General features: G+C 30.6%; 1 protein-coding gene across 4 annotated transcripts in view; it reads left to right on the top strand.

Annotated features, from left to right (window-relative positions):
• Positions 1-23,985, top strand: part of LOC140441272 (ATP-binding cassette sub-family C member 4-like) — a 132,504-nt gene extending 108,519 nt beyond the window's left edge. For 2 of the 4 annotated variants that reach the window (XM_072531885.1, XM_072531887.1), the window contains 5 exons: positions 4,869-5,019; positions 18,210-18,440; positions 18,910-19,457; positions 20,488-20,650; positions 23,527-23,985. In XM_072531885.1, the coding sequence (XP_072387986.1) occupies positions 4,869-5,019; positions 18,210-18,440; positions 18,910-19,457; positions 20,488-20,650; positions 23,527-23,837 (1,404 nt within the window). In that variant the 3' untranslated portion in view covers positions 23,838-23,985. Of the gene's footprint in view, positions 1-4,868; positions 5,020-18,209; positions 18,441-18,909; positions 19,458-20,474; positions 20,651-23,526 lie in introns of those variants that run through there. The other 2 variants (XM_072531886.1, XM_072531889.1) reach the window with 2 other exon arrangements.
• The last annotated feature ends 1,066 nt before the right edge of the window (positions 23,986-25,051 follow it).

Below are 25,051 nucleotides of genomic sequence, written 5' to 3' on the forward strand. Positions count from 1 at the left end.
AACTGAATATTTCTACTATTAATTGCATATAGTCACTTTATCCAGACAAGTCTTAAAATTTCAAGGCAGACTTTTGAAACTAGGAAACAATGCGCTCCGTTCTAGTACTAATGGTGGACTACAATTCCCGCGGCGACCTTATTTCAATTTTACAATTTAAAGAGAATGTATAAAACTACTTCTTTTCGACAGCGTAAGTATGTGTTTTAAAAATACACCAAGTTTTCGGAAGGATTAAACATTTCCTAAAATCCCAAAATATTAGCCGAAAGATAAAAATTAAATTGCCATTGATTATATCTGTAATTACTTGGGCAATGGAAATGACTACATTAACATGAAAATGATGAAAAAATTGGAGAACATTGGAAAAAAAAAATTGAGATCAATCCTTGGACTAGAAATGAGAAATAAATATGAGATCGAATAAGCAAATAGAACAAGAAATAGGAGGAGAAACCAAAGTAAAATATATAAAAGCAAGGCGATTAGAATGGGTGAAACAATAATGAGGAGAACACCGCCAGAAATGATAAAAGAAATTAAAGGATGAATCTCATTGGGGCCAAAAAATTAAGGACGATCCAGAAAAAGATAGTGAGACCAGATAGAAGAGGACATAAACAAATGAACATAAAAGACTGGAACACAAAATGCAAAAATAGAAAAGAGTGGAAACAAATAACGATCGTTGCAAAACCACATTGTGATTTATAAAAAATAAAGTAAAGAGGAGTAATCCATCTCAAAAATAGGATTGAGATATGTATCTGGCATTGCCACAATCCATCAGGATAAAACGGTTAAAATTATGGATGATAAACTGTCATTTAAAGTCGCCGGTCGCTTCAAGCGTTGTTTCTAAGAGAGCGATTAATTCCACACAAAAAGTGCTAATAAACATTTTTGTTCAAAATTATCTTAGCTTCATGTATTGTTTAAAATATTTTTTTCTACAGCGTATAAATGATCGGTAAATCGACTTTTTCCTTTTCCGCCCCCTATAAGATAAATTTTTAGGAGGTAGCCCGGAAGTAGGAGTAGCAAACATTTTTGCATCTTTTTTGGGTTCCAAAATTGACATTCTTAAGTAAATTCAGCTTGTTCGTATGATTTTTAGAGGTTGAGTGTCACGATTTGGGCAGTCTTAAATACTGTATGAAATCCTAAGAAGCAAAAACATCGACAGTCGCGACATTAACATCATATCCAGGTTGTACTGGGGACAAACAGCAAAAATCAAAGTTGATAATGAGTTAACCGAAGAAATTGAGATTCGTCGAGGTGTGCGTCAGGGTTGTGTGCTTTCTCCACTATTATTTAATATATATTGCGAAACAATATGTCAGGAAGTGCTAGAGCAAAACATTGGTATGAACATTACCGGAGAGTTAATTAACAATATACGATGCGCTGATGACACGCTAATAGTAACAGATAACCTAGCAAATTTACAGTTTTTGATGGAAAACATAAACACCCATACCAAAAAAAAATGGTCTAAAACTGAACATCAAAAAGACTAAATTCATGATTGTAACAAAGAAGCTATACACCAATGTGAATTTAACCATAAATAATCAGCCAGTTGAAAGAGTTACATCCTACAAATATTTAGGGATTTACTTCACTGATACTAATGACCAGACAAGAGAAATCAAGAGGCGAATGGAGATAGCGAGACAATAATTTGTCAAAATGAAAAAGTTCCTATGCAGCCGGGACATAAATATAAACTTAAGAACGAGAATGTTAAGGTGCTTTGTTTTCTCCGTTCTGCTGTACGGCATGGAAGCCTGGACACTGAAAAAGATAAACATTAAAAACATTGAGGCATTCGAGATGTGGTGTTACAGGAGAATGTGGAAAATACCATGGACAGAAAGAGTAACAAATCAAGATGTTCTGCTGAAGATGGGAAAGGAATACGAAGTCATAAAAACCATACAAACGAAAAAACTGGAATATCTGGGCCACATAATGAGAGGAGAAAAGTACTCTCTGCTTAAACTCATAATCCAAGGAAAAATCTCGGGAAAGAGAAATGTGGGACGTAGGAGGATTTCCTGGTTGCGAAATTTAAGGGAGTGGTATGGGTGCGGTTCAATACAGTTGTTCAGAGCTGCAGCCAACAAAGTGAAGATTGTTGTGATGGTAGCCAACCTCCGATAGGAGACGGTACTGCAAGAAGAAGAAATACAGTAGTTAATTGTCTGTCTAGGCGATCCGCAATCGCACTGTAGACCCTTCGCACGACCCTATTTAAAAAGTGAATCAGCACATTTACCATGTGCCGTACGTATATGATTAAAACTTGCCTAGGTGCATCGGGACAGACTTGATCCGATGAAGCTTTAAGTTATGGTGGATATCTGGACATAGTCTGATTCTAATGTTGGCATCCGTCTTGTTGACCATGGCCAATGTATATCATAAGTATCACCAATTTTTCGGTCAGTTCTGATTAGAGAATTTCTATATCACAGTCGCTGGTGCTCTTTTGTGATGTGTGGTATATCTTTATGGATTGGTAATTGTAAGTTACCTACAATCAGCCATCTCACTGGGGTTCATTTCATTGTTCCAGTGATTATTCTTATAGTTTGATTAAGTTGGATATTGATTTTATTGGTATCAATAGAATCAGAAGAAGTTATTCTAGCAAGTTTTTAAAGTGGGTTTCAGTTTTGCTTTTGTTAGAGCGTAAATAACAGCTCTTCAATTTGTCTTAGTTTAGTTAGATCTTTGTTAAGAACTCGTTCTCCTGCTTATTTACTTTTATCTTGACCAATGGTCAGATAGTCAGCACAAATGATTTTTCTCGATTTTGTCATAAGTATGTCTAATGTATAAAGGTTCAATAATAATGGAGAATTGATAGATACATATATACCTGATACAGTCTGTTAGTTAGTAAATTGTTTATTAGCTGACAAGATTTGAGGCAGGGTATGATTTTCATTAACTTATAAATAAGGCCTTCTCTCCACACAGTGTCATAGGCAGCTGTGAGATCTATAAATGTTATTGCAAATTTTTTCAAAGTCAGCTTCGATAAATGTAGTCAGGGACAGCAGCTGGACACAGTAGCTTCCTCCTCTTCTAAAATCGGCTTGCACAGTTGGTACAACGACCTTAATATTGTTACATATTCTATACAAGTGTTATATATAAGAGTTGTTCTAGTAATTTATAACAACTAAGCAAGGGAATAGGTCAATAGCTTTCAGGAAGTTTGTTGTTTTTTCCAGGCATCTGGAAGTAGCACAGCTACTCTGAAGGTAGCACGTATTTTTGTATCGGTGTGGACTATATATTTAGGATACATTCCATCGAAGCTAGCTGCTATTTTAGTTTGGGTAAATGCTTTGGTTTTTTCATCCAATGAGGAGGCAGATGAGTATTCTGATATTGCTGGAGTATTTGCTTTAAAGTTGTTTAAGAGCTCTTCTTATGGCCGATGTATGAGTTTTCTTAGATGGGGCTCGAAAGTTCCCAATTATTTTGTTGCCTATCTTATTTTGCTCAATTGTTAATTTGTTCGAGTGTTGTGCTCTCCTTGTTTCACCCAGTATGCAACTTAGTCTTCATCCCTTTCAAATAAAATGAGAGAAATCAATAAGTTGTACGGTAGTCTTTCATTTATTAAACCTAGTTAAGTCCAGTAACTTCAGTAAGTTGTCTCCAATTTTGTGATCTTCTGATTTCAAAAATTCGTCATGTAGTTTTTGATTTTCCTCCGTCCAGTGTGGGATGTACTTCGTTAGGAAACCACGGGGACATGGTTTTTGGCGATAGAGATAACCATTTCTAGAAAACATTGAGAATTGCTTTTTGATCAATGAAGCGAATGCAACTGTCCAGCACATGGGTGTATTTGGGCCAGTTTGGTTTTGTTAAAATTCCAGTAGGGTCTTGCCAGGCATTAAACGATAGGAATTTGTATGCCTATTTCCACTATGATTGTTCGATGTTGACTGTGAAGTACAGTTCGAGAGCTTGGTAATGGTTACATCTGTGAGTTACTCGAAACACAACAAAGATCAGGATTGTAGCCCTTGTGCCACCTTCTAAAAAAAGGTGGTTTTTTTTTAGACTATGAATAAGTTAGATACTGTTCTTTTTAGCCTAGTTCAGGATATTTTGCCCGTTTTGTTCATTGTTTTTATATCCCCATTACCATTATTATGGTGACTGTTCAAATCACCAATGTAAACTGTAGGTTGGTTGTCCAGAACTTTTATTATATTTATCGGTCATTTAGTTACTGGTGTTTTGTACATGTTCTATATTCCGGAATTTTACCCCTCCAAGAAGCTCGATTTCTAATAATGCGTGAGTTTCTTAAATGGCTATGACGTCAACGTTATTTTTGATTAGCAATTTTAAAGGAAATTCAAATTTTGATCGACTAACTCCCTTTATGTTTATTTGGTAATAAATACTTATTAATTTTTTCTGTGCTTGGTTCATTTTGTGAATTTTTGTGCTTATTGTGCGATTTGAGACTAACAACCTATTGAGTTTTTTTTTTTTATTGAAGTAGACTTATTTAAGCCTAATCTTAGTCTACATAATTTGTTTAGGTTAACAACCATTTTGGCGTAGGTTAATCTGGACCTGACTGGACAGGCTTACTTTGCAAATATTACTTCTAAGACGGCTGGTCGGTCCCCCACCTGCTATTATTGTGTGTGTGTGTGTGTGTGTGTGTGTGTGTGTGTGTGTGTGGTTGGAATATTGACTGCGAAACTATTCACCTGCTATTGGTTGGTTTTCCGAAGATATTCTTTCTAGCTACCACCTAATATTTTTTAGTTCAATTAGTCTTTGGTATTGATCTTAGTACTAACGCTTAATATTTTTAGATAGGTTTAATTGTGGCTGCCATAATAATTGTAATTAGCATAATAAATCCATGGATTTTGTTACCAACATCAATACTGCTAGCAATTATGTATTATATGAAACATGCATTCCTTGTATCAAGCAGAAATATTAAAAGAGTGGAAGCTGTAAGTAAGTGATAATATTTTAAAATATGCTTAAATTGTACATAGAGTGTGACCAATTTAGATTTATCTTAAAATTGTTAAAAAAAAATAAATAAATATATATATATATATATATATATATATATAAATTAAGGAACACACGAACACACACTTGGTATTTCGCCTTGCTGTTCTGTCATATTTTGACCTCAAGGCCACTGTCTTTTCACGTTGTTGGCGTGGGTGTTACACCTGTTACATTCATTTACCTGGGCACCTAGTAAGCTAAAGTCTGGTAACTTCATTTTACTTTTAAATATTATATTTCAATCTTAATCTATTCAATAATGTTACCTAAAGTCAAAATTAAATTTAACTGATAAGATACTGTTGGAATGCATCTTATGATCTTTCTAGTTCTCTACATATCAATATTAATGTTTTTTTACTTAAGTTTTTTACAAAAAAATTTTACGATTATCACATGTTCTTTTGCTGTGCTAAGTTTGTTAATTTGTAAACTGTACCTAGTTTTAATTAATTGTTTATACAACATGATCTCAAAATGTCCATTATCGTAAGCTTTTTCACACATTTAATATCATTGACTGCTACATGTCTTTTTAAGGTAACACACATGTAATAACTTTTCTATGGATGCTTGTTTTTTCATATTGTTCTTTTTAGATGAACTGATGATGCTTTCTGAGTAGAAAGCGAAACGTCTTTTCAATAAATAGATGAAGTAGCCACCTTCTTTGTCTTTTATTTCTCCACTTTGACCGAAAAATCCACCACTCTTCCAGTTTTACTTAATTTATATTGGATTGACGGTCGTACTCCTTTTCTTGATATATATATATATATATATATATATATATATATATATATATATATATATATATATATACTGAGTGAGTTTAATATTAATTTTTATAATAATATTAATCTTAGCTCTAAGTTTAATTGTACTAACCGCGGAAATCTTTCCGAACATATATATATATATATATATATATATATATATATATATATATATATATATATATATATATATATATATATATATAGATATATATATATATATATATATATATAGATATATATATATATATATATATATATATAGATATATATATATATATAGATATATATATATATATATATATTGATACGATTAGGGTTTATAGAAAATAATTTATAAGTTATATACTACATAATATTAGATATTTGGTTGTTTTAAATAAGTTATATACTAGAGAATTTAATAAAATATATTTATGTGAGGGCATTTTTAATAATTAGCAAATAATAATTGTAAAAAGTTGTATTTTAATATTGTAAATATATATAAGTGAGCCATGTGCTTAGGCAACCAAAAATACTCTCGGAGATTGACAGATATTTATACTCTGAAGTGACGTTTAAAAATATTTACGAATATAAAGTGGGTTATAATAATATATTGTTTGAAATGTGTATTTTATTAAATTAGAATGTTAAGTTACTAATTTAATTATATATTCTGATCTGAAAAGCCTAAATGTAAACAAAATTATTAATAGAAAAGAATGGAATTCTCTGGATCTCCGGAGATGGCCATGTTTGCGAAATGGTTTGTTCCAGAAAATTCATACAAGTATGAAATAGAACAAATTGGAACATGATCTCTTACGAGATGGTTCTAGAATGTCCAAAAGATATAAATACCCGTGATTTGGATTCAAGATGGCAGTTTTTGAAAGTTTTTAGTCAGAAAAGTTGTAGATAGTGCAGTCAGAAGAGTTTTTGGCAGTTTTTTTAGAAGTTTTTAGTCAGAAGTCAAGCAGTTTATTATGAAAGTTAGTTAGAGTCAGTGAATCAAGTACAAATAGTCCAATAGTTAAATATAGTGAGTTAAATGAAGATTAAAAGTTATGCATATAATTTAATGCACATTTATAATTATACACAAATAATTATTGAAGATAAAAAAAGGTATATTGGAAGAAATTAAATTATATTATGGTTGGAGATTAGTATAAATCAACTTATAATAATTGGATATTGGTATATTGAAAAGAAGAATAAATATAAATGCTGTTTGCTGGTTTGGTTGGTGGTGTATAGATGCTGGTGAAGAAAAATATATCTTAAATTGGTAGAAGCTGATAATTGAAAAAAGTAATTTCACAAAAAAACAAGGATAACTGAAGTACGAAGACATTCAGTGGTGATTAGAATCTATATACTTAGTGGAAAATAGTTCATTTAGGCATTCAGTGAAAGAAAGGTACAAAATTTTGTTAATATAATTTAGTTAGTGTCATAACAATTTCAATTTTGAAGATAGTTTTGTTTAAATTTTAGATTGTCTATAGAATTTAATTAGTTTTATAAGAATATCAGTTTAAAGATAGTTTATTTTAAATTTACATTGACTAGGTTAGATATATATGTGTGTTTCATAATAGTTATAATAAAGATAATTTAAAAAAAGTACTTACAAGCTAATTCTTTGAGAACCGCGATAAAAACCCTATATATTATATTATTAAAAATACTCATTGCTCATCATACAAACAAAAAACACATCATAACAATTTGGCCCCAACGCGGTGGCTCTCTATTTAAAAGAATTAGTTTGGGAAGATAAGTGCTCTCATATAATTAAATTAATTATCAGTAGAAAGAAAAAATTATAGATTATATTTTAATTATATTTGAACAAGTAAAGTCTCAAAATGTCTCAAGGAAAGAAAGGTACAAGAAGCAAAAAGAATGAAGAAGATGTGGAAGTAGAAACACAACCTATACAAGAGGAGAGTTTAGTTCAAGTTCCACAAGATACTGCAGAAATGAATCCAGAAAGAGAGGAAAATGTCAATATGGCAGCTTTGATGTCATTAATGATGCAGATGAACAAGACAATGGAAGAGAATTCAAAAGAAATCAAAGAAGACATGAAAAAAATGGAACAGAAAATGGAAGAGAATACGAAAAAATTGGAAGAGAATTCAAAAGAAGTCAAAGAAGACATGAAAAAAATGGAACAGAAATTGGAAGAGAATTATAGAAAATTAGAAAAGAAAATAGAAGATAATAATAATAAAATTGTAAAACAAATGGATAAAAAACTTGAAGCTGCAGAGAAAAAAGTAGCAAATGAAATAAAAAGTATACGGAATGACTACAAGAAAAGGATAGACAATGAGAGGACAGAAGTAAAGAGGATTATTCAAGATAATAAGATAGATATAGAACAGAAAATAGAGTTACAGAAATGTAACTTAGAAGTAAAAATTAACGAAGACAGGAGAAACACAGAAGAAAAATTAGACGATATACAACAAAATATCCAAATAAATTGTAATCAAATAAGAAATGTGGAACAGAGAATAGATGATATTTCACAAATGAGAGACATAGGGAGACCTTACTTAAATTTAACAAATGAGACTGGGATTAAATTCTCTGGTAATATAAAAAATTTGCATCCTAGAGTATACATAAATAGTTTAAAACATAAATTAAGATTGGTGAATAATATTAATGATATTAAAGATTATATTAGAATGACATTAAATGACAATGCAGCAACTTGGTTTGCTAGTATTGAGAATGATTTAGATAATTTTCAAACATTTGAAAATAAATTTTTAAATTATTATTGGGGTGAATTAGAGCAAGCCAAGTTTAGAGAAATTCTATATTTTGGAAAGTATAATCAAAATTTAAAATCAAATATGGTAGATTATGCATTGAAATTGATAACAGTTGCAAAATATTTAGAACCACCACTTAGAGAGGATGAAACAGTCTTAAATGTATCTAGACATTTTGATGCTGATGTTGTGCAAACCGTAACTGTACAAAATATTCAAACAATAGATAGTTTTATTAATTTTATTCAAAGAATACAAAGAGGCAATATGACAAGTAATAATAACAACAGAAAAAACAATAATAACTTTCAATATAATAAAAATGATAATCAACAATCATATAATAATTATAGATATGGTAATAGTTTACAAAATTTTAATAATAATAACAGTAATCCAAATAGACAGAACTTTAATAATAATACTAGTTATAATAGACAAAATTTTAATAATAATACTAATTATAATAGACAACATTTTAATAACAGTACTAATAATAATAGACAAGATTTTAATAATAGAAGAAATACAGAGCGACCTAACTATAACAGACAGGTAAATTGTGTTCGAAGGAATAGAAGCTGCGAAGACAGGGAACGAAGTAGTACAAGGCAGGAAAATGTGAGTAGAAGTCATAGTAGGGAAAGACATAGGACATCAGATCCAAGTGGTCAGATACAATCTGACAATTCTAATAATCAAAATTTTGAGCAGTAAACTTTCTGAATTACAAGTTAGGCCATTGCTATTATGAAAAACCTTCTGAATTTATTTCTCTAGATGAAGATAAAATTATTGAATCTAATAATTTAATTTATATAAATGCTTTGGCCAAAAATAAAATGATTAAGATTATGATAGATACTGGTTCAGAAAGTACTTTAGTCTCGGAGAATTTTATTTTTAATACATTAAAACTATCAGATATAATAAAGATTCCAAAAATTAAAATTATTGGTGCAAATAATAAGAAGTTGGGTGAAATTGATAAACTAGCCAATTTTAAAATTAATATTCTTAATAAAGAAATTAATATGCAAGGATTTATTGTCAAGGATTTATGTGTTGATATATTAATGGGAAATGATGAATTGGAAAAGAAGAAAGTAAAGATAGATTTTGAAGAAAAAATGGTAACTTTGGAAGGGCAAATAATTAAATTTATGCAGAAAGATGAGGTGGAAGAAGGAATAAGAGTTGATAGGATATTATTAAAAGAAAATAATGATGTTTATGAAGAAGAAATATATTTTGATGATAGGGAAATGTCCCAAAAGAATGTAAAGAATAATTATTGTAGTGAATATTTAAGGAATGGAAATTTTAAGCAGATGGATGCCTACGAGGCGGAGTGCGTAAAATTGGAAGCAAGGAATAATGAGTACATAATGAAGAATAATTTTATTTGTAAAGAAGAAGATATAATGAAAGTTTTAAATTGCCCTGAAGAATATAAATCAATAGTCATTTCCATATTGCAGCAACACAAGGGACTTGTCAATAAAGAAAATAGAATTGCACAAAATTATATCCATAGTATAAAAGTTAAAGAAGAAAAAGATTTTAAAACAAAATCATACCCAATACCATATAAATACAGAGAAGAAGTAAACAAAACAATTAATAATATGTTAGAAGATGGGATCATTGAGAAGGCAGACACACGTTTTATTAACCCCATAGTAGTAGTACGAAAAAGATCAGGTGAAATCCGGTTATGTTTGGATGCAAGGAATATTAACAAGATTACTGAAAAGCAATTTGAAGCACCAATGAGTATAGATGGAATATTAGGAAGAATTACAGGAATGTCATTTTTCACTAAAATCGATTTACAGCATAGTTTCTGGTTAATACCTCTAGAAAGAAAAAGTAGACAGTATACAGGATTTCAGATAGATGGAGTAGTATATCAATTCAAAGTAGTACCATTTGGACTTCAATCATCTTGCAGTGCTCTATGTAGATGTCTTCATGATATTTTGGATCAATATGAACATTTTGTAATTCACTACATTGATGATATATTAATTTTTTCTAAAACGGCTGAAGATCATGAGAAACACCTAAAAATTATAATAAATAGATTAGACAAAGTTGGACTAAAAATAAATCAAGAAAAATGTACATTTTTTCAAAAAGAAGTCATATATCTAGGTTATAAACTTAACACTAAGGGAATTGAAATGGATCCAGAACGGACACAAGTCATTCAGGAATATAAAACACCACACAATTTAAGAACTTTAAGAGGATTCATTGGAATAATTAATTATTATAAAAGGATGATACCAGATCTAAGTATAAAAGAAATTCCATTACTTGAACTACTGAGAAAAGGTGTAAAATGGAGATGGGATCAGAGAAGAGAACTAGCATTCCAAGAGATTAAAAACATTTTTCTGTCAAATTTGAAAATATACTATCCTGACTACACACAGCCATTCATATTAAGAACAGATGCATCAATAGAGAGATTATCAGGGGTATTATTACAAATACATGATGGGGTCGAATACCCAATACAATTCATTTCAAGAATTACAAAGCCACATGAAAAGGGTTACTCAGTTTCAGAATTAGAACTAGCAAGTATAATACACTGTATCACAAAATTAAGATTTTATTTGTTGGGTAATGAATTTACAATAGAAACAGATCACCAAGCTTTAACGTCTATATTAAATAACAAATATGGAAACAGTAGAATACATCGGTGGAGTCTAATACTTAGTGAATACTGCTTTGAAATCAAATACATTTCTGGAAAATCCAATATAGTGGCAGATGCTTTATCAAGGTTAGAAAATACACCACAAAAAGGGCAGCGAACAATAAAAATTGGATTAAATCAATTAGTAGAAAATACTGGATTATATTCTAAAGAAGAAATTATAAGAGATCAGATCAATTTGAGTGAAAAACAAAAAGTCCTTAGGAAAGATGGGGTATATTATAAAATAATAAATGGCATAGAAGTATATGTAATAACTAGAACTTTAGCAAAGAAAATATTGAAAAATTTACATAACAATTATATGCATATTGGTTCAAGAAAGCTATGGATGCTATTTAGGGACAATTATTTTGCAAAGAATGACATAAGTATAGCAAAGGAAATTACTACCCAATGCCCAATATGTCAACTAAACAAAGAAAAGAATTTCAAAAACCAGAACACATATAAATCTAATGTTGTATATGAAAAACTAAATACAGTTTCCATGGATTTTATTTCAAATTTAGTTCTCAGTCCAACAGGAAAAAAGCATATACTAGTGATAGTTGATTTATATACAAAATTTATTAAACTATATCCCTGCTCTAGAACAAATGTTAAAACATTAAAATTATATATTAATCAATTTTTCGAAGAAATAGGACCATTTAGAAATTGCATAATAGATAATGCTACATATTTTAACAACCAAAAATTTCGGACATTTTGTGAGAAAAAGGGAATCAACATTCATTTTACAAGTATCAGACATCCTCAGGCAAATCCTGCAGAAAGATATATTAAAGAAGTTATAAAATATTTAAGGATACTGTGTCAAAATCAACACGAAACTTGGCAGCAACATATACCACAAGTAGAATATTTTTAAATAATACACATAATTTGAATACAGAGGAAGTACCAGAATATTTAATGTTTGGCCATATAGGAAACAGAAAGTGGATTAGTGAATATAATCAGGATATGTTAGAACAAGTAATGCAGAAAGTGAATAACCGAATTAGGAGGAAAGCTGAAAAATATATCAGAAGACAAAATCGAAATATAAAAAAACCAATCACATTTCAAAAAGGAGACCTAGTGTTAATTCGTTCACTTAGAAAAAGTAATGTTAAAGAAAACCGTTGTAAGAAATTACAACCAATGTTTGAAGGTCCATATACAATTGAAAATCAGAATGGACTAAATGTGTTAATAGATGCAGAGAACAGACTAAGAGGCATATTTCATATCAACGACATTTTTCAATATCATGAAGAGATTGAATAATGATTTCTATACCTTTAACACAAATATAATAACACTAATAACTTACTGATAGATCCATTTCATAGATAGATGGTAGATTTCTTTGTTGTGAATAAATTTGACATCATACTTGTTGAATTTTGTACATATGGAAATTGTTTGGTACCCTAAAAATCATAATTTGGGGTTAGATACTATAATTGCTATAAAAATGTCTTTCTAATATAATAAAGTGGAAAAACTTACCAATTTATATTGATGAAGTTATTTTGAATGGAAATAATTCCTAGATTTTGTCTATAAATAAACAGAACACCATATCTATTATATTTTTAATTAAGGTTATATTTTATTCTCTGATATCGCATCCATTGCTCCATTTGACATGACAGTTTGACCATAGAATAGCCGAACTGTGCTCCGTTGTTCTCTGTTTTGACATAGACAGCGAACAGGGATGTATTTAACACATTTTAAATAAAAAAAAAAATTAATTTATTAAATTTAATAAGGTATGAGAAAATTAATATTTAAAAAAATAATAAGTAAATTATTTATTTTAAATATTATTTTGGGGTATTGATACGATTAGGGTTTATAGAAAATAATTTATAAGTTATATACTACATAATATTAGATATTTGGTTGTTTTAAATAAGTTATATACTAGAGAATTTAATAAAATATATTTATGTGAGGGCATTTTTAATAATTAGCAAATAATAATTGTAAAAAGTTGTATTTTAATATTGTAAATATATATAAGTGAGCCATGTGCTTAGGCAACCAAAAATACTCTCGGAGATTGACAGATATTTATACTCTGAAGTGACGTTTAAAAATATTTACGAATATAAAGTGGGTTATAATAATATATTGTTTGAAATGTGTATTTTATTAAATTAGAATGTTAAGTTACTAATTTAATTATATATTCTGATCTGAAAAGCCTAAATGTAAACAAAATTATTAATAGAAAAGAATGGAATTCTCTGGATCTCCGGAGATGGCCATGTTTGCGAAATGGTTTGTTCCAGAAAATTCATACAAGTATGAAATAGAACAAATTGGAACATGATCTCTTACGAGATGGTTCTAGAATGTCCAAAAGATATAAATACCCGTGATTTGGATTCAAGATGGCAGTTTTTGAAAGTTTTTAGTCAGAAAAGTTGTAGATAGTGCAGTCAGAAGAGTTTTTGGCAGTTTTTTTAGAAGTTTTTAGTCAGAAGTCAAGCAGTTTATTATGAAAGTTAGTTAGAGTCAGTGAATCAAGTACAAATAGTCCAATAGTTAAATATAGTGAGTTAAATGAAGATTAAAAGTTATGCATATAATTTAATGCACATTTATAATTATACACAAATAATTATTGAAGATAAAAAAAGGTATATTGGAAGAAATTAAATTATATTATGGTTGGAGATTAGTATAAATCAACTTATAATAATTGGATATTGGTATATTGAAAAGAAGAATAAATATAAATGCTGTTTGCTGGTTTGGTTGGTGGTGTATAGATGCTGGTGAAGAAAAATATATCTTAAATTGGTAGAAGCTGATAATTGAAAAAAGTAATTTCACAAAAAAACAAGGATAACTGAAGTACGAAGACATTCAGTGGTGATTAGAATCTATATACTTAGTGGAAAATAGTTCATTTAGGCATTCAGTGAAAGAAAGGTACAAAATTTTGTTAATATAATTTAGTTAGTGTCATAACAATTTCAATTTTGAAGATAGTTTTGTTTAAATTTTAGATTGTCTATAGAATTTAATTAGTTTTATAAGAATATCAGTTTAAAGATAGTTTATTTTAAATTTACATTGACTAGGTTAGATATATATGTGTGTTTCATAATAGTTATAATAAAGATAATTTAAAAAAAGTACTTACAAGCTAATTCTTTGAGAACCGCGATAAAAACCCTATATATTATATTATTAAAAATACTCATTGCTCATCATACAAACAAAAAACACATCATAACAATATATATTAAATCAAAAGCTAAGACTAACGCTCTTACAAGAATACTATAAAACTCAACAGGCTTCCGGGTTGAACCGCGTCAATTATCACTGCGCAGAGATTTCGACATCCTCTCTACTGTCTTCTTTAGAGCTTTTCAAGTGTCCCCGAGCCTCCTGAGAGTACTGTACTGACCACTAATCAATTTATAACTGCTACTGGGAACAGCGGACGGTTTATTTTTAGCGTTGATGGTGACATTGACTGATGATTTTCTTTATGATAGGTCACCATGTCGAAGGTAACCGGATGCCGGCATCTATTTTATTGAGACAATTTGATTTTTTTTTAATTTCTATGGCTTCTCAGATAATTCGTGGTTTATAGAAGCGAATGGGGACTGTGGTTATAAAGTTTTCAAAATTAATTTTGTGGCCTGTATGAAGATGGTGTTGACCGAGAGCTGAAATTGAATCGGAATTGCGAACAGAAATAAAATGTTCATAAGTCTTATTTTGGTTTTGTACGATTTGTTTAACCTATATACTCCGTGTTGTTTATTTGGAATGTTATTGATCGGTCAAGAGATGAAAGTTTTTGTTGGTTTTGATGGTTCTCTAAATATTATTGCGGTAGGTCTTCTAGCCATATACTCTTCAATCTTCTTTGGACAAGTGGTTGGGTGAATAAATTATTTATCAGTTCGTTGTTGTGATCAGTGGTGCGATTTTTATATTTTATTGAGCGATTATTTATTATGTCCTTAAGTAATGGGATGTCCAGATCATTGTGAAGTGTTTGGTTAGATACATACCATGGAGCAAGTATCTTCGTATTTATAGATTTACTACAGCCCCATAGTTATATTCCATATGTCCAAACTGGTATAAGTATAGCTTTGTACAGAAGCAGTTTATTTTCAAGAGATAACTGAGACTTTTTGTTAAATAGCCAGTTTATATTTTTTAGTTTAAAATCTAGTTCTTTCCTTTTAGCTTTAATGTGCGTTGTCCATGTAAGTTTTTCATCTAGGTGCAATCTTAAGTATTTGACAACTGGTTTTATAGGAATGGGAGTAATAATATAAACTTGTGGACATGTAGATTTTCCTGTTATAAAAGTAATTTGTACTGATTTGCTACCATTAACACTGATCTTTCATTGCTTAAGCCAGTTTTGTAACTGATCTAAATGATTTTGTACTTTTTGTGATGCTATATTAGGGTCGATATCTACTGCCAAGATTCCCGTGTCATCGGAAAATGTAGCTAAGGATGTATTATTGCTGGTTGAAACATCTGCTGTAAATATCAGATACAGAAATGGGCCCAAAACGCTACCCTGAGGTACGCCAGAATATATGATGTGGTAATTTGAGTAGCTGTCTTTAATTTTGACTTGGAAATAACGGTCAGTAAGATAATGATTTTAGTATAAAGTATAGTTGGTCTGTTAGGTGTAATTTCAAATTGTAGAGGAGACCTTCATGCCAAACAATCAAATGCCTGTTGTATATCTAGAAACACACCAGCTCAAAACTTTCTCTTCGAGAATTGTTTTAATTATATTTACTATTATGTGGCATTGTTGGGTGGTTGAGTGTTCACGTTTAAATCCGAATTGGTATTGTATAATTTCGTTTATGGGAACAACTTACTCGATTTTATGTAATAGTAGCATTTCTAATACTTTTGACATTCTTGAGAGTAGGCTTATAGGGCGATATAAATTTGCTTGCGTTGCGGGCTTACCAGGTTTTGGAATCATAGTATCTTGAGATAATTTCCATTGTATTGGAAAGTATCGAAGACGTAGTATGCTGTTGTATATTATTGTTAATAACACCGCTGTTTTCTTCGGTAGCTTCTGAAGTAATTCTCCTGTTATCATATCATAGCCAGGAGCTTTCTCAGGATTAAGCATTTGTATTTGTTGTCAAAATTCTGTGGAAGTAAATGTTGTCAGAGGAAGAGATAGTTGACATGGAGTTTCGAGGTATATTCTTATATCATCATCTTCATCGTTATTAGTATCTGGTGCTGCGAATACAGTTGCAAGATGCTCTGCGAATACTGTTGTTTTTTCTGCGTTTGTGCGGGCCCAGGTCATATCTGTTTTTCTTAAAGGTGAATTTGTTATTGTCGGTCGTTTAAATTTTTTTGTAGCTTTCCATATAAAGTGCTCTTCATGTGAGAGGTTTGAAACAAAAAACTGGAAAGAGTCGTTTTGTTCTTCATGCAATGCTCCATTTAATCTATGACTTATCCTGTAAAGGTACGTTTTATTTAGTGGATTTCTCGTTTATTGCCATATGCGTCGAGTTCTTCTTTTTTCTGCTACCAGTTCTCTTATATGGAGGGGGATATTGTGGTTTTCTTGCACACTTCTTTTACGCTGTGGTGTTGCTTTTCATCATGTTGTTTGTTAAACTGTTGTTATACAGCTTATTGCTTTCTCTACATCTTGGTTTTCTTTTATCCTAATATCTAGTCTAATTTTTGTATTTACAGAATTTAAAAAAAAAAACATCCTAGTTTGTGTCTTTAGTTGTGAGTTTGGGTGGTGGTGTTCTCCATAACATGTGTGTAGTTAAAGATATTATTATTGTACTGTGATCTGATGTTAAATCGAAGTTTGACTCTATTGCACTATGGATTACAGATTTTGTTACAGCAACATCTACCAAATCTGAAATTTTGTTGGCATCCGTAGGTCAGTATGTGAGTTCTCCCGTAGATAAGTATCTTAAGTTATTTTGTTGAATGATATTCATTAAGTCGTGATACTCTTTGCTTGAAATTGGATGTCTAGGTGGGCTGTAGACTGATGATACACTGAGGGAGGTGTTTGTTTCGATTTTATTGATTGCTGCTTGAATTTTAAATGGCCAAATATATGGCCTAGGAGGACAAATTCGTTAAACTTCCCGTGCTCGAATCGGTATCAATAAAGTGTTATGATCATTTCGGACTATCCCAGCCTTATCAGACACTTGGGCTGATACAAATTCAAACTACAACAGTAGTTAGCTTACAAAGGCGCCACCTGCTTTGGCGGCCATAATTTAATAAAGCGATAGCGGCTTTCGCTAAAAGATTTTATCTTTTACACATTTCGCATAGCGCAAAGGATACAGAAAATGATATTCTCATATCGTTTTCGTTCACGGCCGTCAAAGCAGGTGGCGCTTTTGTAAGCTAACTACTGTTGTAGTGAAGTTTTGGGAGACATTCGTTGGACTTTCCGAGTTTGAATTTGTATCAGCCCAAGTGTCTGATGAGGCTGGGATAGGCCGAAATGATCATAACACTTTATTGATACCGATTCGAGCACGGGAAGTTTAACGAATTTGTCCTACTAGGCCATATATTTGGCCATTTAATTTAATAAAGCGATAACGGCTTTCGCTAAAAGATTTTATCTTTTACACATTTCGCATAGCGCAAAGGATACAGAAAACAATATTATTATATCGTTTTCGTTCACGGTCGTCAAAGCAGGTGGCGCCTTTGTAAGCTAACTACTGTAATATATATGATTATATAAATATTAGTTTATTGATTAAATATTATTGTTCTTGCATTAATTCTTTTGAAGTTATTTAATTTTAGCTCGCAGTCCTATGTATACTCATCTTAATACATCGTTGCAAGGTATAACAACGATACGAGCCTTTGGAGCACAGAAGCTTTTAATAAACGAGTTTGATCGTTTGCAAGACAAATACACCGCTGCGTTTTATACTTTTTTGGCAACTAGTAGGGGATTTGGCTTTTGGTTAGACATGCACTGCGTCGTTTTTACTGCATTGGTTGTAATCAGTTTACTTTTCGTACAAAAAGGTAAGATATAAATACATACTAGATTCTAGATAGATCTACCAACACAGTGGAATATATTGGTTTAACAAAAAACACATTCTACGTCTGTTTTGCCTTGCAATTCTTATAAGGCACAGATTAAAGTATAAATCTGAATTTGGTTTCGAAAAATTAGTTTATGGATTTATTATCAGGTGTCGCTATTTGCGTCCATACGAAGCCATGTTAGAGTTGCTTCCCAAGACAGAAAAGATTTATTTTCACGTTCAGAGCGTCTGTGAATAGCCGTTTCTGATGATCCCTATTAGGGTGAAATACGTATAAACGGATATACAGACGCACTATATGTGAAATCAAATCTTAACTGTCTTTTTCCTTACATCTATTTGAATTTACTAGAGTGGGTGCTATAATTTACAAGTATTTTCTAAAACTTTTTTATTATTTTTTCTAAAAAATTTAATTTTATTAAATATGTAACATATTTTAGAAACCTTTGGTGGTAATATTGGCCTTTCTTTAACGCAAGCTATAACCCTTGCTGGATTATTTCAATGGGGTATTAGACAATGGAGTGAACTGGAAAATCAAATGACATCTGTGGAACGAGTCCAAGAGTATGCTAACCTTCCTACCGAGATAGAAAATCCAGATATTATTTTACAAAAGCCAAAACCTAGTAACCAAAAGCAGCTTATAAAATTATCCTGGCCAAAGTTAGGACATGTTAAATTCCAAAACGTTTCGCTTAGATATTCTAACGAAAATTCTACTGTGTTAAAAAGTATCAGCTTTAGCATTGAACCTTCAGAAAAAGTTGGTATTGTAGGCAGGACCGGAGCTGGTAAATCTAGTATTATACAAGCACTGTTTAGACTGGCTGAAGTTGACGGAAGAATTACGATTGATAATGTAGACACCGGAGTACTAAGTTTAGATACTTTAAGATCCAATATATCTATTATTCCCCAGGAACCTATACTCTTTTCTGGGACGTTAAGAAAAAACTTGGATCCTTTCGATGAATACAGGGATGAAGTAAGTGTTTGTTGATTTTACTATTTTGTATTATGTAATAATCAATATTTTGGTTAAGGTTATAAAGACTAATACGTTTTAAACAAATAACACGAATACGTGTATACTATACAGTGGGCCAGCCTACAAGAATCTATGGTTTTCGATCTCTCTACTGCCATTTTCCAACAGCTTCTAACAATTTCTATTGCATAGCAATAAAAAAAATCTGAATTAAAATAGGAGGCACGCTTTTATTTAGTCGGAAAGTTTAAATAAATTCACACAAAAATACACAACATAAGTAGATAGTAAGGTACTTCATAACACTTTAACCTTTGACTCCATTTTTTGGTGAAGGTGTCGCTTTTGGTGGAGGCGTGGAGGTTTGGGTATTTTACATTGTTTCACTTAGAGTCCATGCTGCTATTTCCTATAACAAAATTCTGAAGAGATAACAACGTAATAACTGCATTCTTGAGGAACTTCTTAACGCTTTGTTGGTTAATAGCTTTTGCTCGAATGATGATCTGGCTTGCTCTATTTTACTTTTGATTTCCTGAGATAAATACCACTTTCCATTCACCCAACGGCCTAAACATTTGTATGATTGTACTCTATCATTTCTCCATATATTTTATCAGCTAAATTTTTGATTTTGCTAATATATATTCATTTGGTTTTCTTTGTATTTAATATAAGTAATTATTATTATAACTTTCCGTTGCCGGAAAAACTATGTAATCAGCATATCTTAAGTTGTTGATGCCCACTCCGTTGATAAAAATCTTCTATTCTGTCTTTTAAAAATTGACCGAAAGCTTTTTTGCGTATAAATTATACAACAAGAGCCTACATTCCTGTTGAACTCCTGCCATAACAAGAACTTCTTGGGACGTCTGTCCTTTAATTCTATTGTCAGGCAGCTAAATTTAAAATAAGTAAACGCATTTAACTCACTGCACATGACACCGAACAAATTTATTATTTGTTGGTTTCTTTAGAATAAGTAATTTTTGAATTATTTTATTTCAATAGATATATATTTCAGATTCTATGGAAAGCGTTGAATGATGTAGAACTTAAGATAGCTGTGGATGAACTGCCAAACGGACTAGAAAGCAAAATAGCAGAGGGTGGTAGAAATTTTAGTTTAGGACAAAGACAACTGATATGTTTAGCAAGAGCTGTAATTAGGAATAAGAAAATTTTAGGTAAACTACTTCATTATGTAATAAAATATTAAAGTAAACATTCTATCTTTATTATTTTGAACTTTTTAGTTTCAAATCGTTTACTCGTTGTCTATTTTTGGTGGGTTTTTCTTGGGTCATATTTGTTGTATTGCTCTCATTGTCCATTCAGTAAAAGTGACCTATCCAACGGATGTGCTAATCTATGAGATAAAAATTTACAATATCGGTGTAATTAATGAGGTCTTCAAATTCAAAGTTTATGCGGATTCTCTAGATGTGATTCTGGTCTCGGATCAAATTAAGGTTTTTCAGAATTATCTCAGATTGGTGACCTATTATTTTAGAAGTTAGCAATTTTGTGTTTGCATAACAGACTTTGTCTTCTTTGTTTATCGCAATTTTATTTTTGTACTTACATATATGATTATTCTTATAAATTTTTAACCAGATTTTTATATAGTGTTACGAAAATTCCCTGAGATTTATTTCATTTAGAAAAAGTCCCTTGACGAAAAAGAAGAAATGATAAAGAAGACTAGAATTTTCGAGATTTCCTCGAAGAATCCTGATTTGTCTAGTAAAGTCTGGAACGCTGGATAATATTATATAAATAAATGTTGTTGACAGTTGGAAAAACAGTATTATTTTGAAGTTGGTAGTTGTCATTGTATTAAAATATTGGTGACAGCGATGGGATTAAAGAAATAATTGTGAATGGTTAATACAAGATCTACCGAATTCAATAAAAAAAATGTATACGTCAGGATCCCTTGCACCGTTTTTATAAAAAATAAAAGAAGATGAAGAAAAACGTATTTAAGAAGAGAAAGAGGAGAAGGAGAAGCGTAAAGAGGTGAAGGAGAAGCAAAGACACAAAAGAGGAAGAGCTGAAGGAAAAGCGTGGACAAGAGGAATATCTGAAGGAGAAACGTAGACACGAAGAGAAGAAGAGGTGTAGAAAAGTAGAGGTAGAAATTATGAATAGAACTCAAATAACTAGTAGATTCGACAATTAGAAAAACAACGTAACGATTCAGAAAATAAAATAAAACAACAAAATGATTTAGAAGACAAATAGTTGAGCAAGTTAAGATAAAAAGTAATACCCAAGCTTTTTTATCTAATATTGTTTTTGTAACTAATGTCGAATCTGAACAAACAGCTTCATCATCTTTCATAACTGAACCAGGTACAGTTAAAACTATTAAAATTTTAAAACCACTCACATTCAATGGCCAAGCAGCATGTGAAACTTATGGTTTTCAATGCGAAGCTGCAGCTACAGCAAACGGCTGGACTGGGAAAGAAATGGCATCTACCTTGGTAGTGTCGCTACGAGGCCAGACAGCAACCGTCTTGCAATTTATTCCTCAGGATGCATCCAGATATACCTCTTTCGTTGAAGCTTTAGAGATAAGATATGGCCAGCGGCATCTAAGCAGGTTTTCAAAGTTAGTTCAATGTTTGATTTCAAAAATATAATAACACCGTCCAAGAATTTAAAGCCGATATTAAAATATTATTGCATTTGGAATATCCTCAAGGCACCCAAAGATTTTCTGAAACAAATTGGTATACAGGCATTCATAGATGGACTACAGGATGTAAAAATTTAATCACAAACTTGATATGAAAATAGAAGATGTCTTGATTGTGGAAGCATGAGACATTTGCAAAACAATTGCAAAAGTCGATTGTAAACAAGAAAAGAATAATCAAAGAACCAGGTCAGAAGGTCGCCTAGATCTTCAGAAGCCCATCGCATAGTCCTACTAGAAATATTAGTAGATGTAGGTATCTAAGAAATCTATCTCCCACAACTGGCCACAGATATTCAAACAATAATCAGAGAAACAAATGAAAATCGACACTAAGGGCGGGCGTCGCGACGACTGTATAAGTCGACGCGTCGACTGTATAAAATAAAAGTTAACAAATTCTTACTTATACTTTAAATAAAAATGAACAGAATTTATTACTTAAGGGCTACTTTGTCAATTAAGAATACATCTTTATTATTGATACCAGTCTAACTAGTTCCTGTATTCAAACCGGATTTCTAAATAGAAAACTACAAATCTCTAATACACACTTAGTTCTTGAAACAGCTTGAGGTTACACTATTCCAATTTATGGAAAGATAACGGCATCCATACAGATTGGTAACACCTTGGTAAAACACCTATTTCTTTTAGCTAATATTAAAGATGAGAGATTAAAATACTGAAAAGGATAATCTGCAAAACGTTATACTATCAGAAAGAAGTGAAGACATTCAAAGAAACTGCAAAATAGATTCAAGTAAGACATGAGTTTTCACTGTTTAGAAAATACCAAGGATGGAATAGGCATTTTGCCTATTAAAAACTAATGAAGAAGAAGAAGGCTTTTTTTAAAAAGTTAAATAAAATAGAAATATTTTTGAGAAAAGTTGAAGCAGTTTTCGGCGAGAGTTCGTAAGGTTTTTGGCAGGTCATGATCCCCATGGTGAAGTTGGAGAGTTGCATGTGCGTCAATGAATGATATTTTAGTCAATTATAATATATTTGAGAGGTTTCGCGAGAACGACGCCTTATTTTATGATTTTTAGATGTTTTTTTCTTTATCTTCAATTTCTTTAATTGCCAATAGAAATCGTTAATAGATTGGTGTATTTAAAATTACATAATCTAGTACATAATACTACTATTAAATGTAACTTAATAGCTTTATTTTATTATATCAAAATATCACTGAAGGACTGACCTAACAGTTTGGTCAATATATATATATATATATATATATATATATATATATATATATATATATATATATATATATATATATATATATATTATTTTATATCCGACATAATTTTTTATTTTTAATATACTAACTCCTTAACAATACTTTAGTTTTAGATGAGGCTACAGCTAATGTTGATCCAATGACTGATGAAATAATTCAAACTACAATTAGGGAGAAGTTTGCCAATTGTACTGTCCTAACCATAGCGCATAGGTTACATACTATAATGGATTCAGATAAAATATTAGTAATGGATGGCGGAAAAGTAGTAGAATTTGATCATCCCTATTTACTTTTATTAAAAAGGGGACACTTTCATCGTTTGGTTTCGGAGACGGGAAGTTCTGAAAATCTAATGGCAATTGCCGAAGAAAATTTTTCTAGGAGAAATTCTGACGAGAGTGAAAAAGTTGTATAATTTTTATTAAATAATACGCGCATACTTGTAATTTATAAAAGACTATAATTACTAAAGTTAGGAGTGTTATTTGACATTTTAATTAATTTTATTTAAATTTTATATATGTTTAACTTGTGGAAAATTATCATATAAGTTTTTAATTAAAGTTTTTTTAGATCAAATAAATATTAATAAAAATAAATAGACTATTCAAATAATCTGTAATTATTAGACCTATTAAAAAGAAAATATAATTGGGAAAGGCTGTGAATTAAACTCCTACTTTTAATTTTTATTTTGTAAGGATAAAATTTATTTTTCTTCAAAATCTTAAAACTGTTTTCTGATTTACTACATAAATGTAGACAAAAGTTTAAGTAGAAGTGATGAATTGACGACTAACTTACCAAACAGTAAGTTTTCTTTCTGCCCAGTTTTGAAACCTTCACTTTTCAGTTATAAAGGATTTAGCCATTTAGTGAAGAAATAAATCATAAATAGCAAAATGATAAAGTAGAAAGTAAACAAAAATATAAACAAGCACTGGTTAAATTTAAAACCAAAGTAATTAAAGTCAAGAACCAAAGTTGGGAAGACAAATATGCCAAAAGGTGGAGAAATATATTGGAGGCTAAAAATCTAATGGATCCTATAGATTTATAAATAATTCAAAAACAAACAAAAGGGAAGCAATTGTAATAAACTCCATAAAAGCATCGAAATGGGAAAAATATTACAAAACACTACAGGAATAAACAAGACCAGAATATAGTGTTCAATTAGGAAATGAAATCTAGGTTTTTAAACTAAAATTATAAATATTTAAATAACTTGTTATAGATTATAGATTATTAGATTATTAGATTAGATTAGATAACTTGTTTATATTCCAACAATTAATAGAAAAAAGAATAGCGGCTGGTACCGAAGTACATCTGGCCTTTATCGACCTAGAAAAGGCGTATGATAAAGTTCCAAGACTTAAATTGTGGCAAGCTTTACAACAACTCGGCATTAGTCAATACCTTTTAGGAATAATCACAGAAGTATACAGGGATAACACGACTTACCTAAAAATGGGAAATATACTATCAGAGCCAATTAAAGTAAATTAAGGACTAAGACAAGGATGCAGAATGTCATCCTTACTGTTAAGTTTATATATTGAGGCAGCCCTCCAAAATTGGAAAAACCACTGCCAGGGAATGGAAATCTCCATATAAAATGACGTA

The sequence above is a fragment of the Diabrotica undecimpunctata genome, chromosome 5, assembly GCF_040954645.1.
Source record: "Diabrotica undecimpunctata isolate CICGRU chromosome 5, icDiaUnde3, whole genome shotgun sequence".
NCBI lineage: Eukaryota > Metazoa > Arthropoda > Insecta > Coleoptera > Chrysomelidae > Diabrotica > Diabrotica undecimpunctata.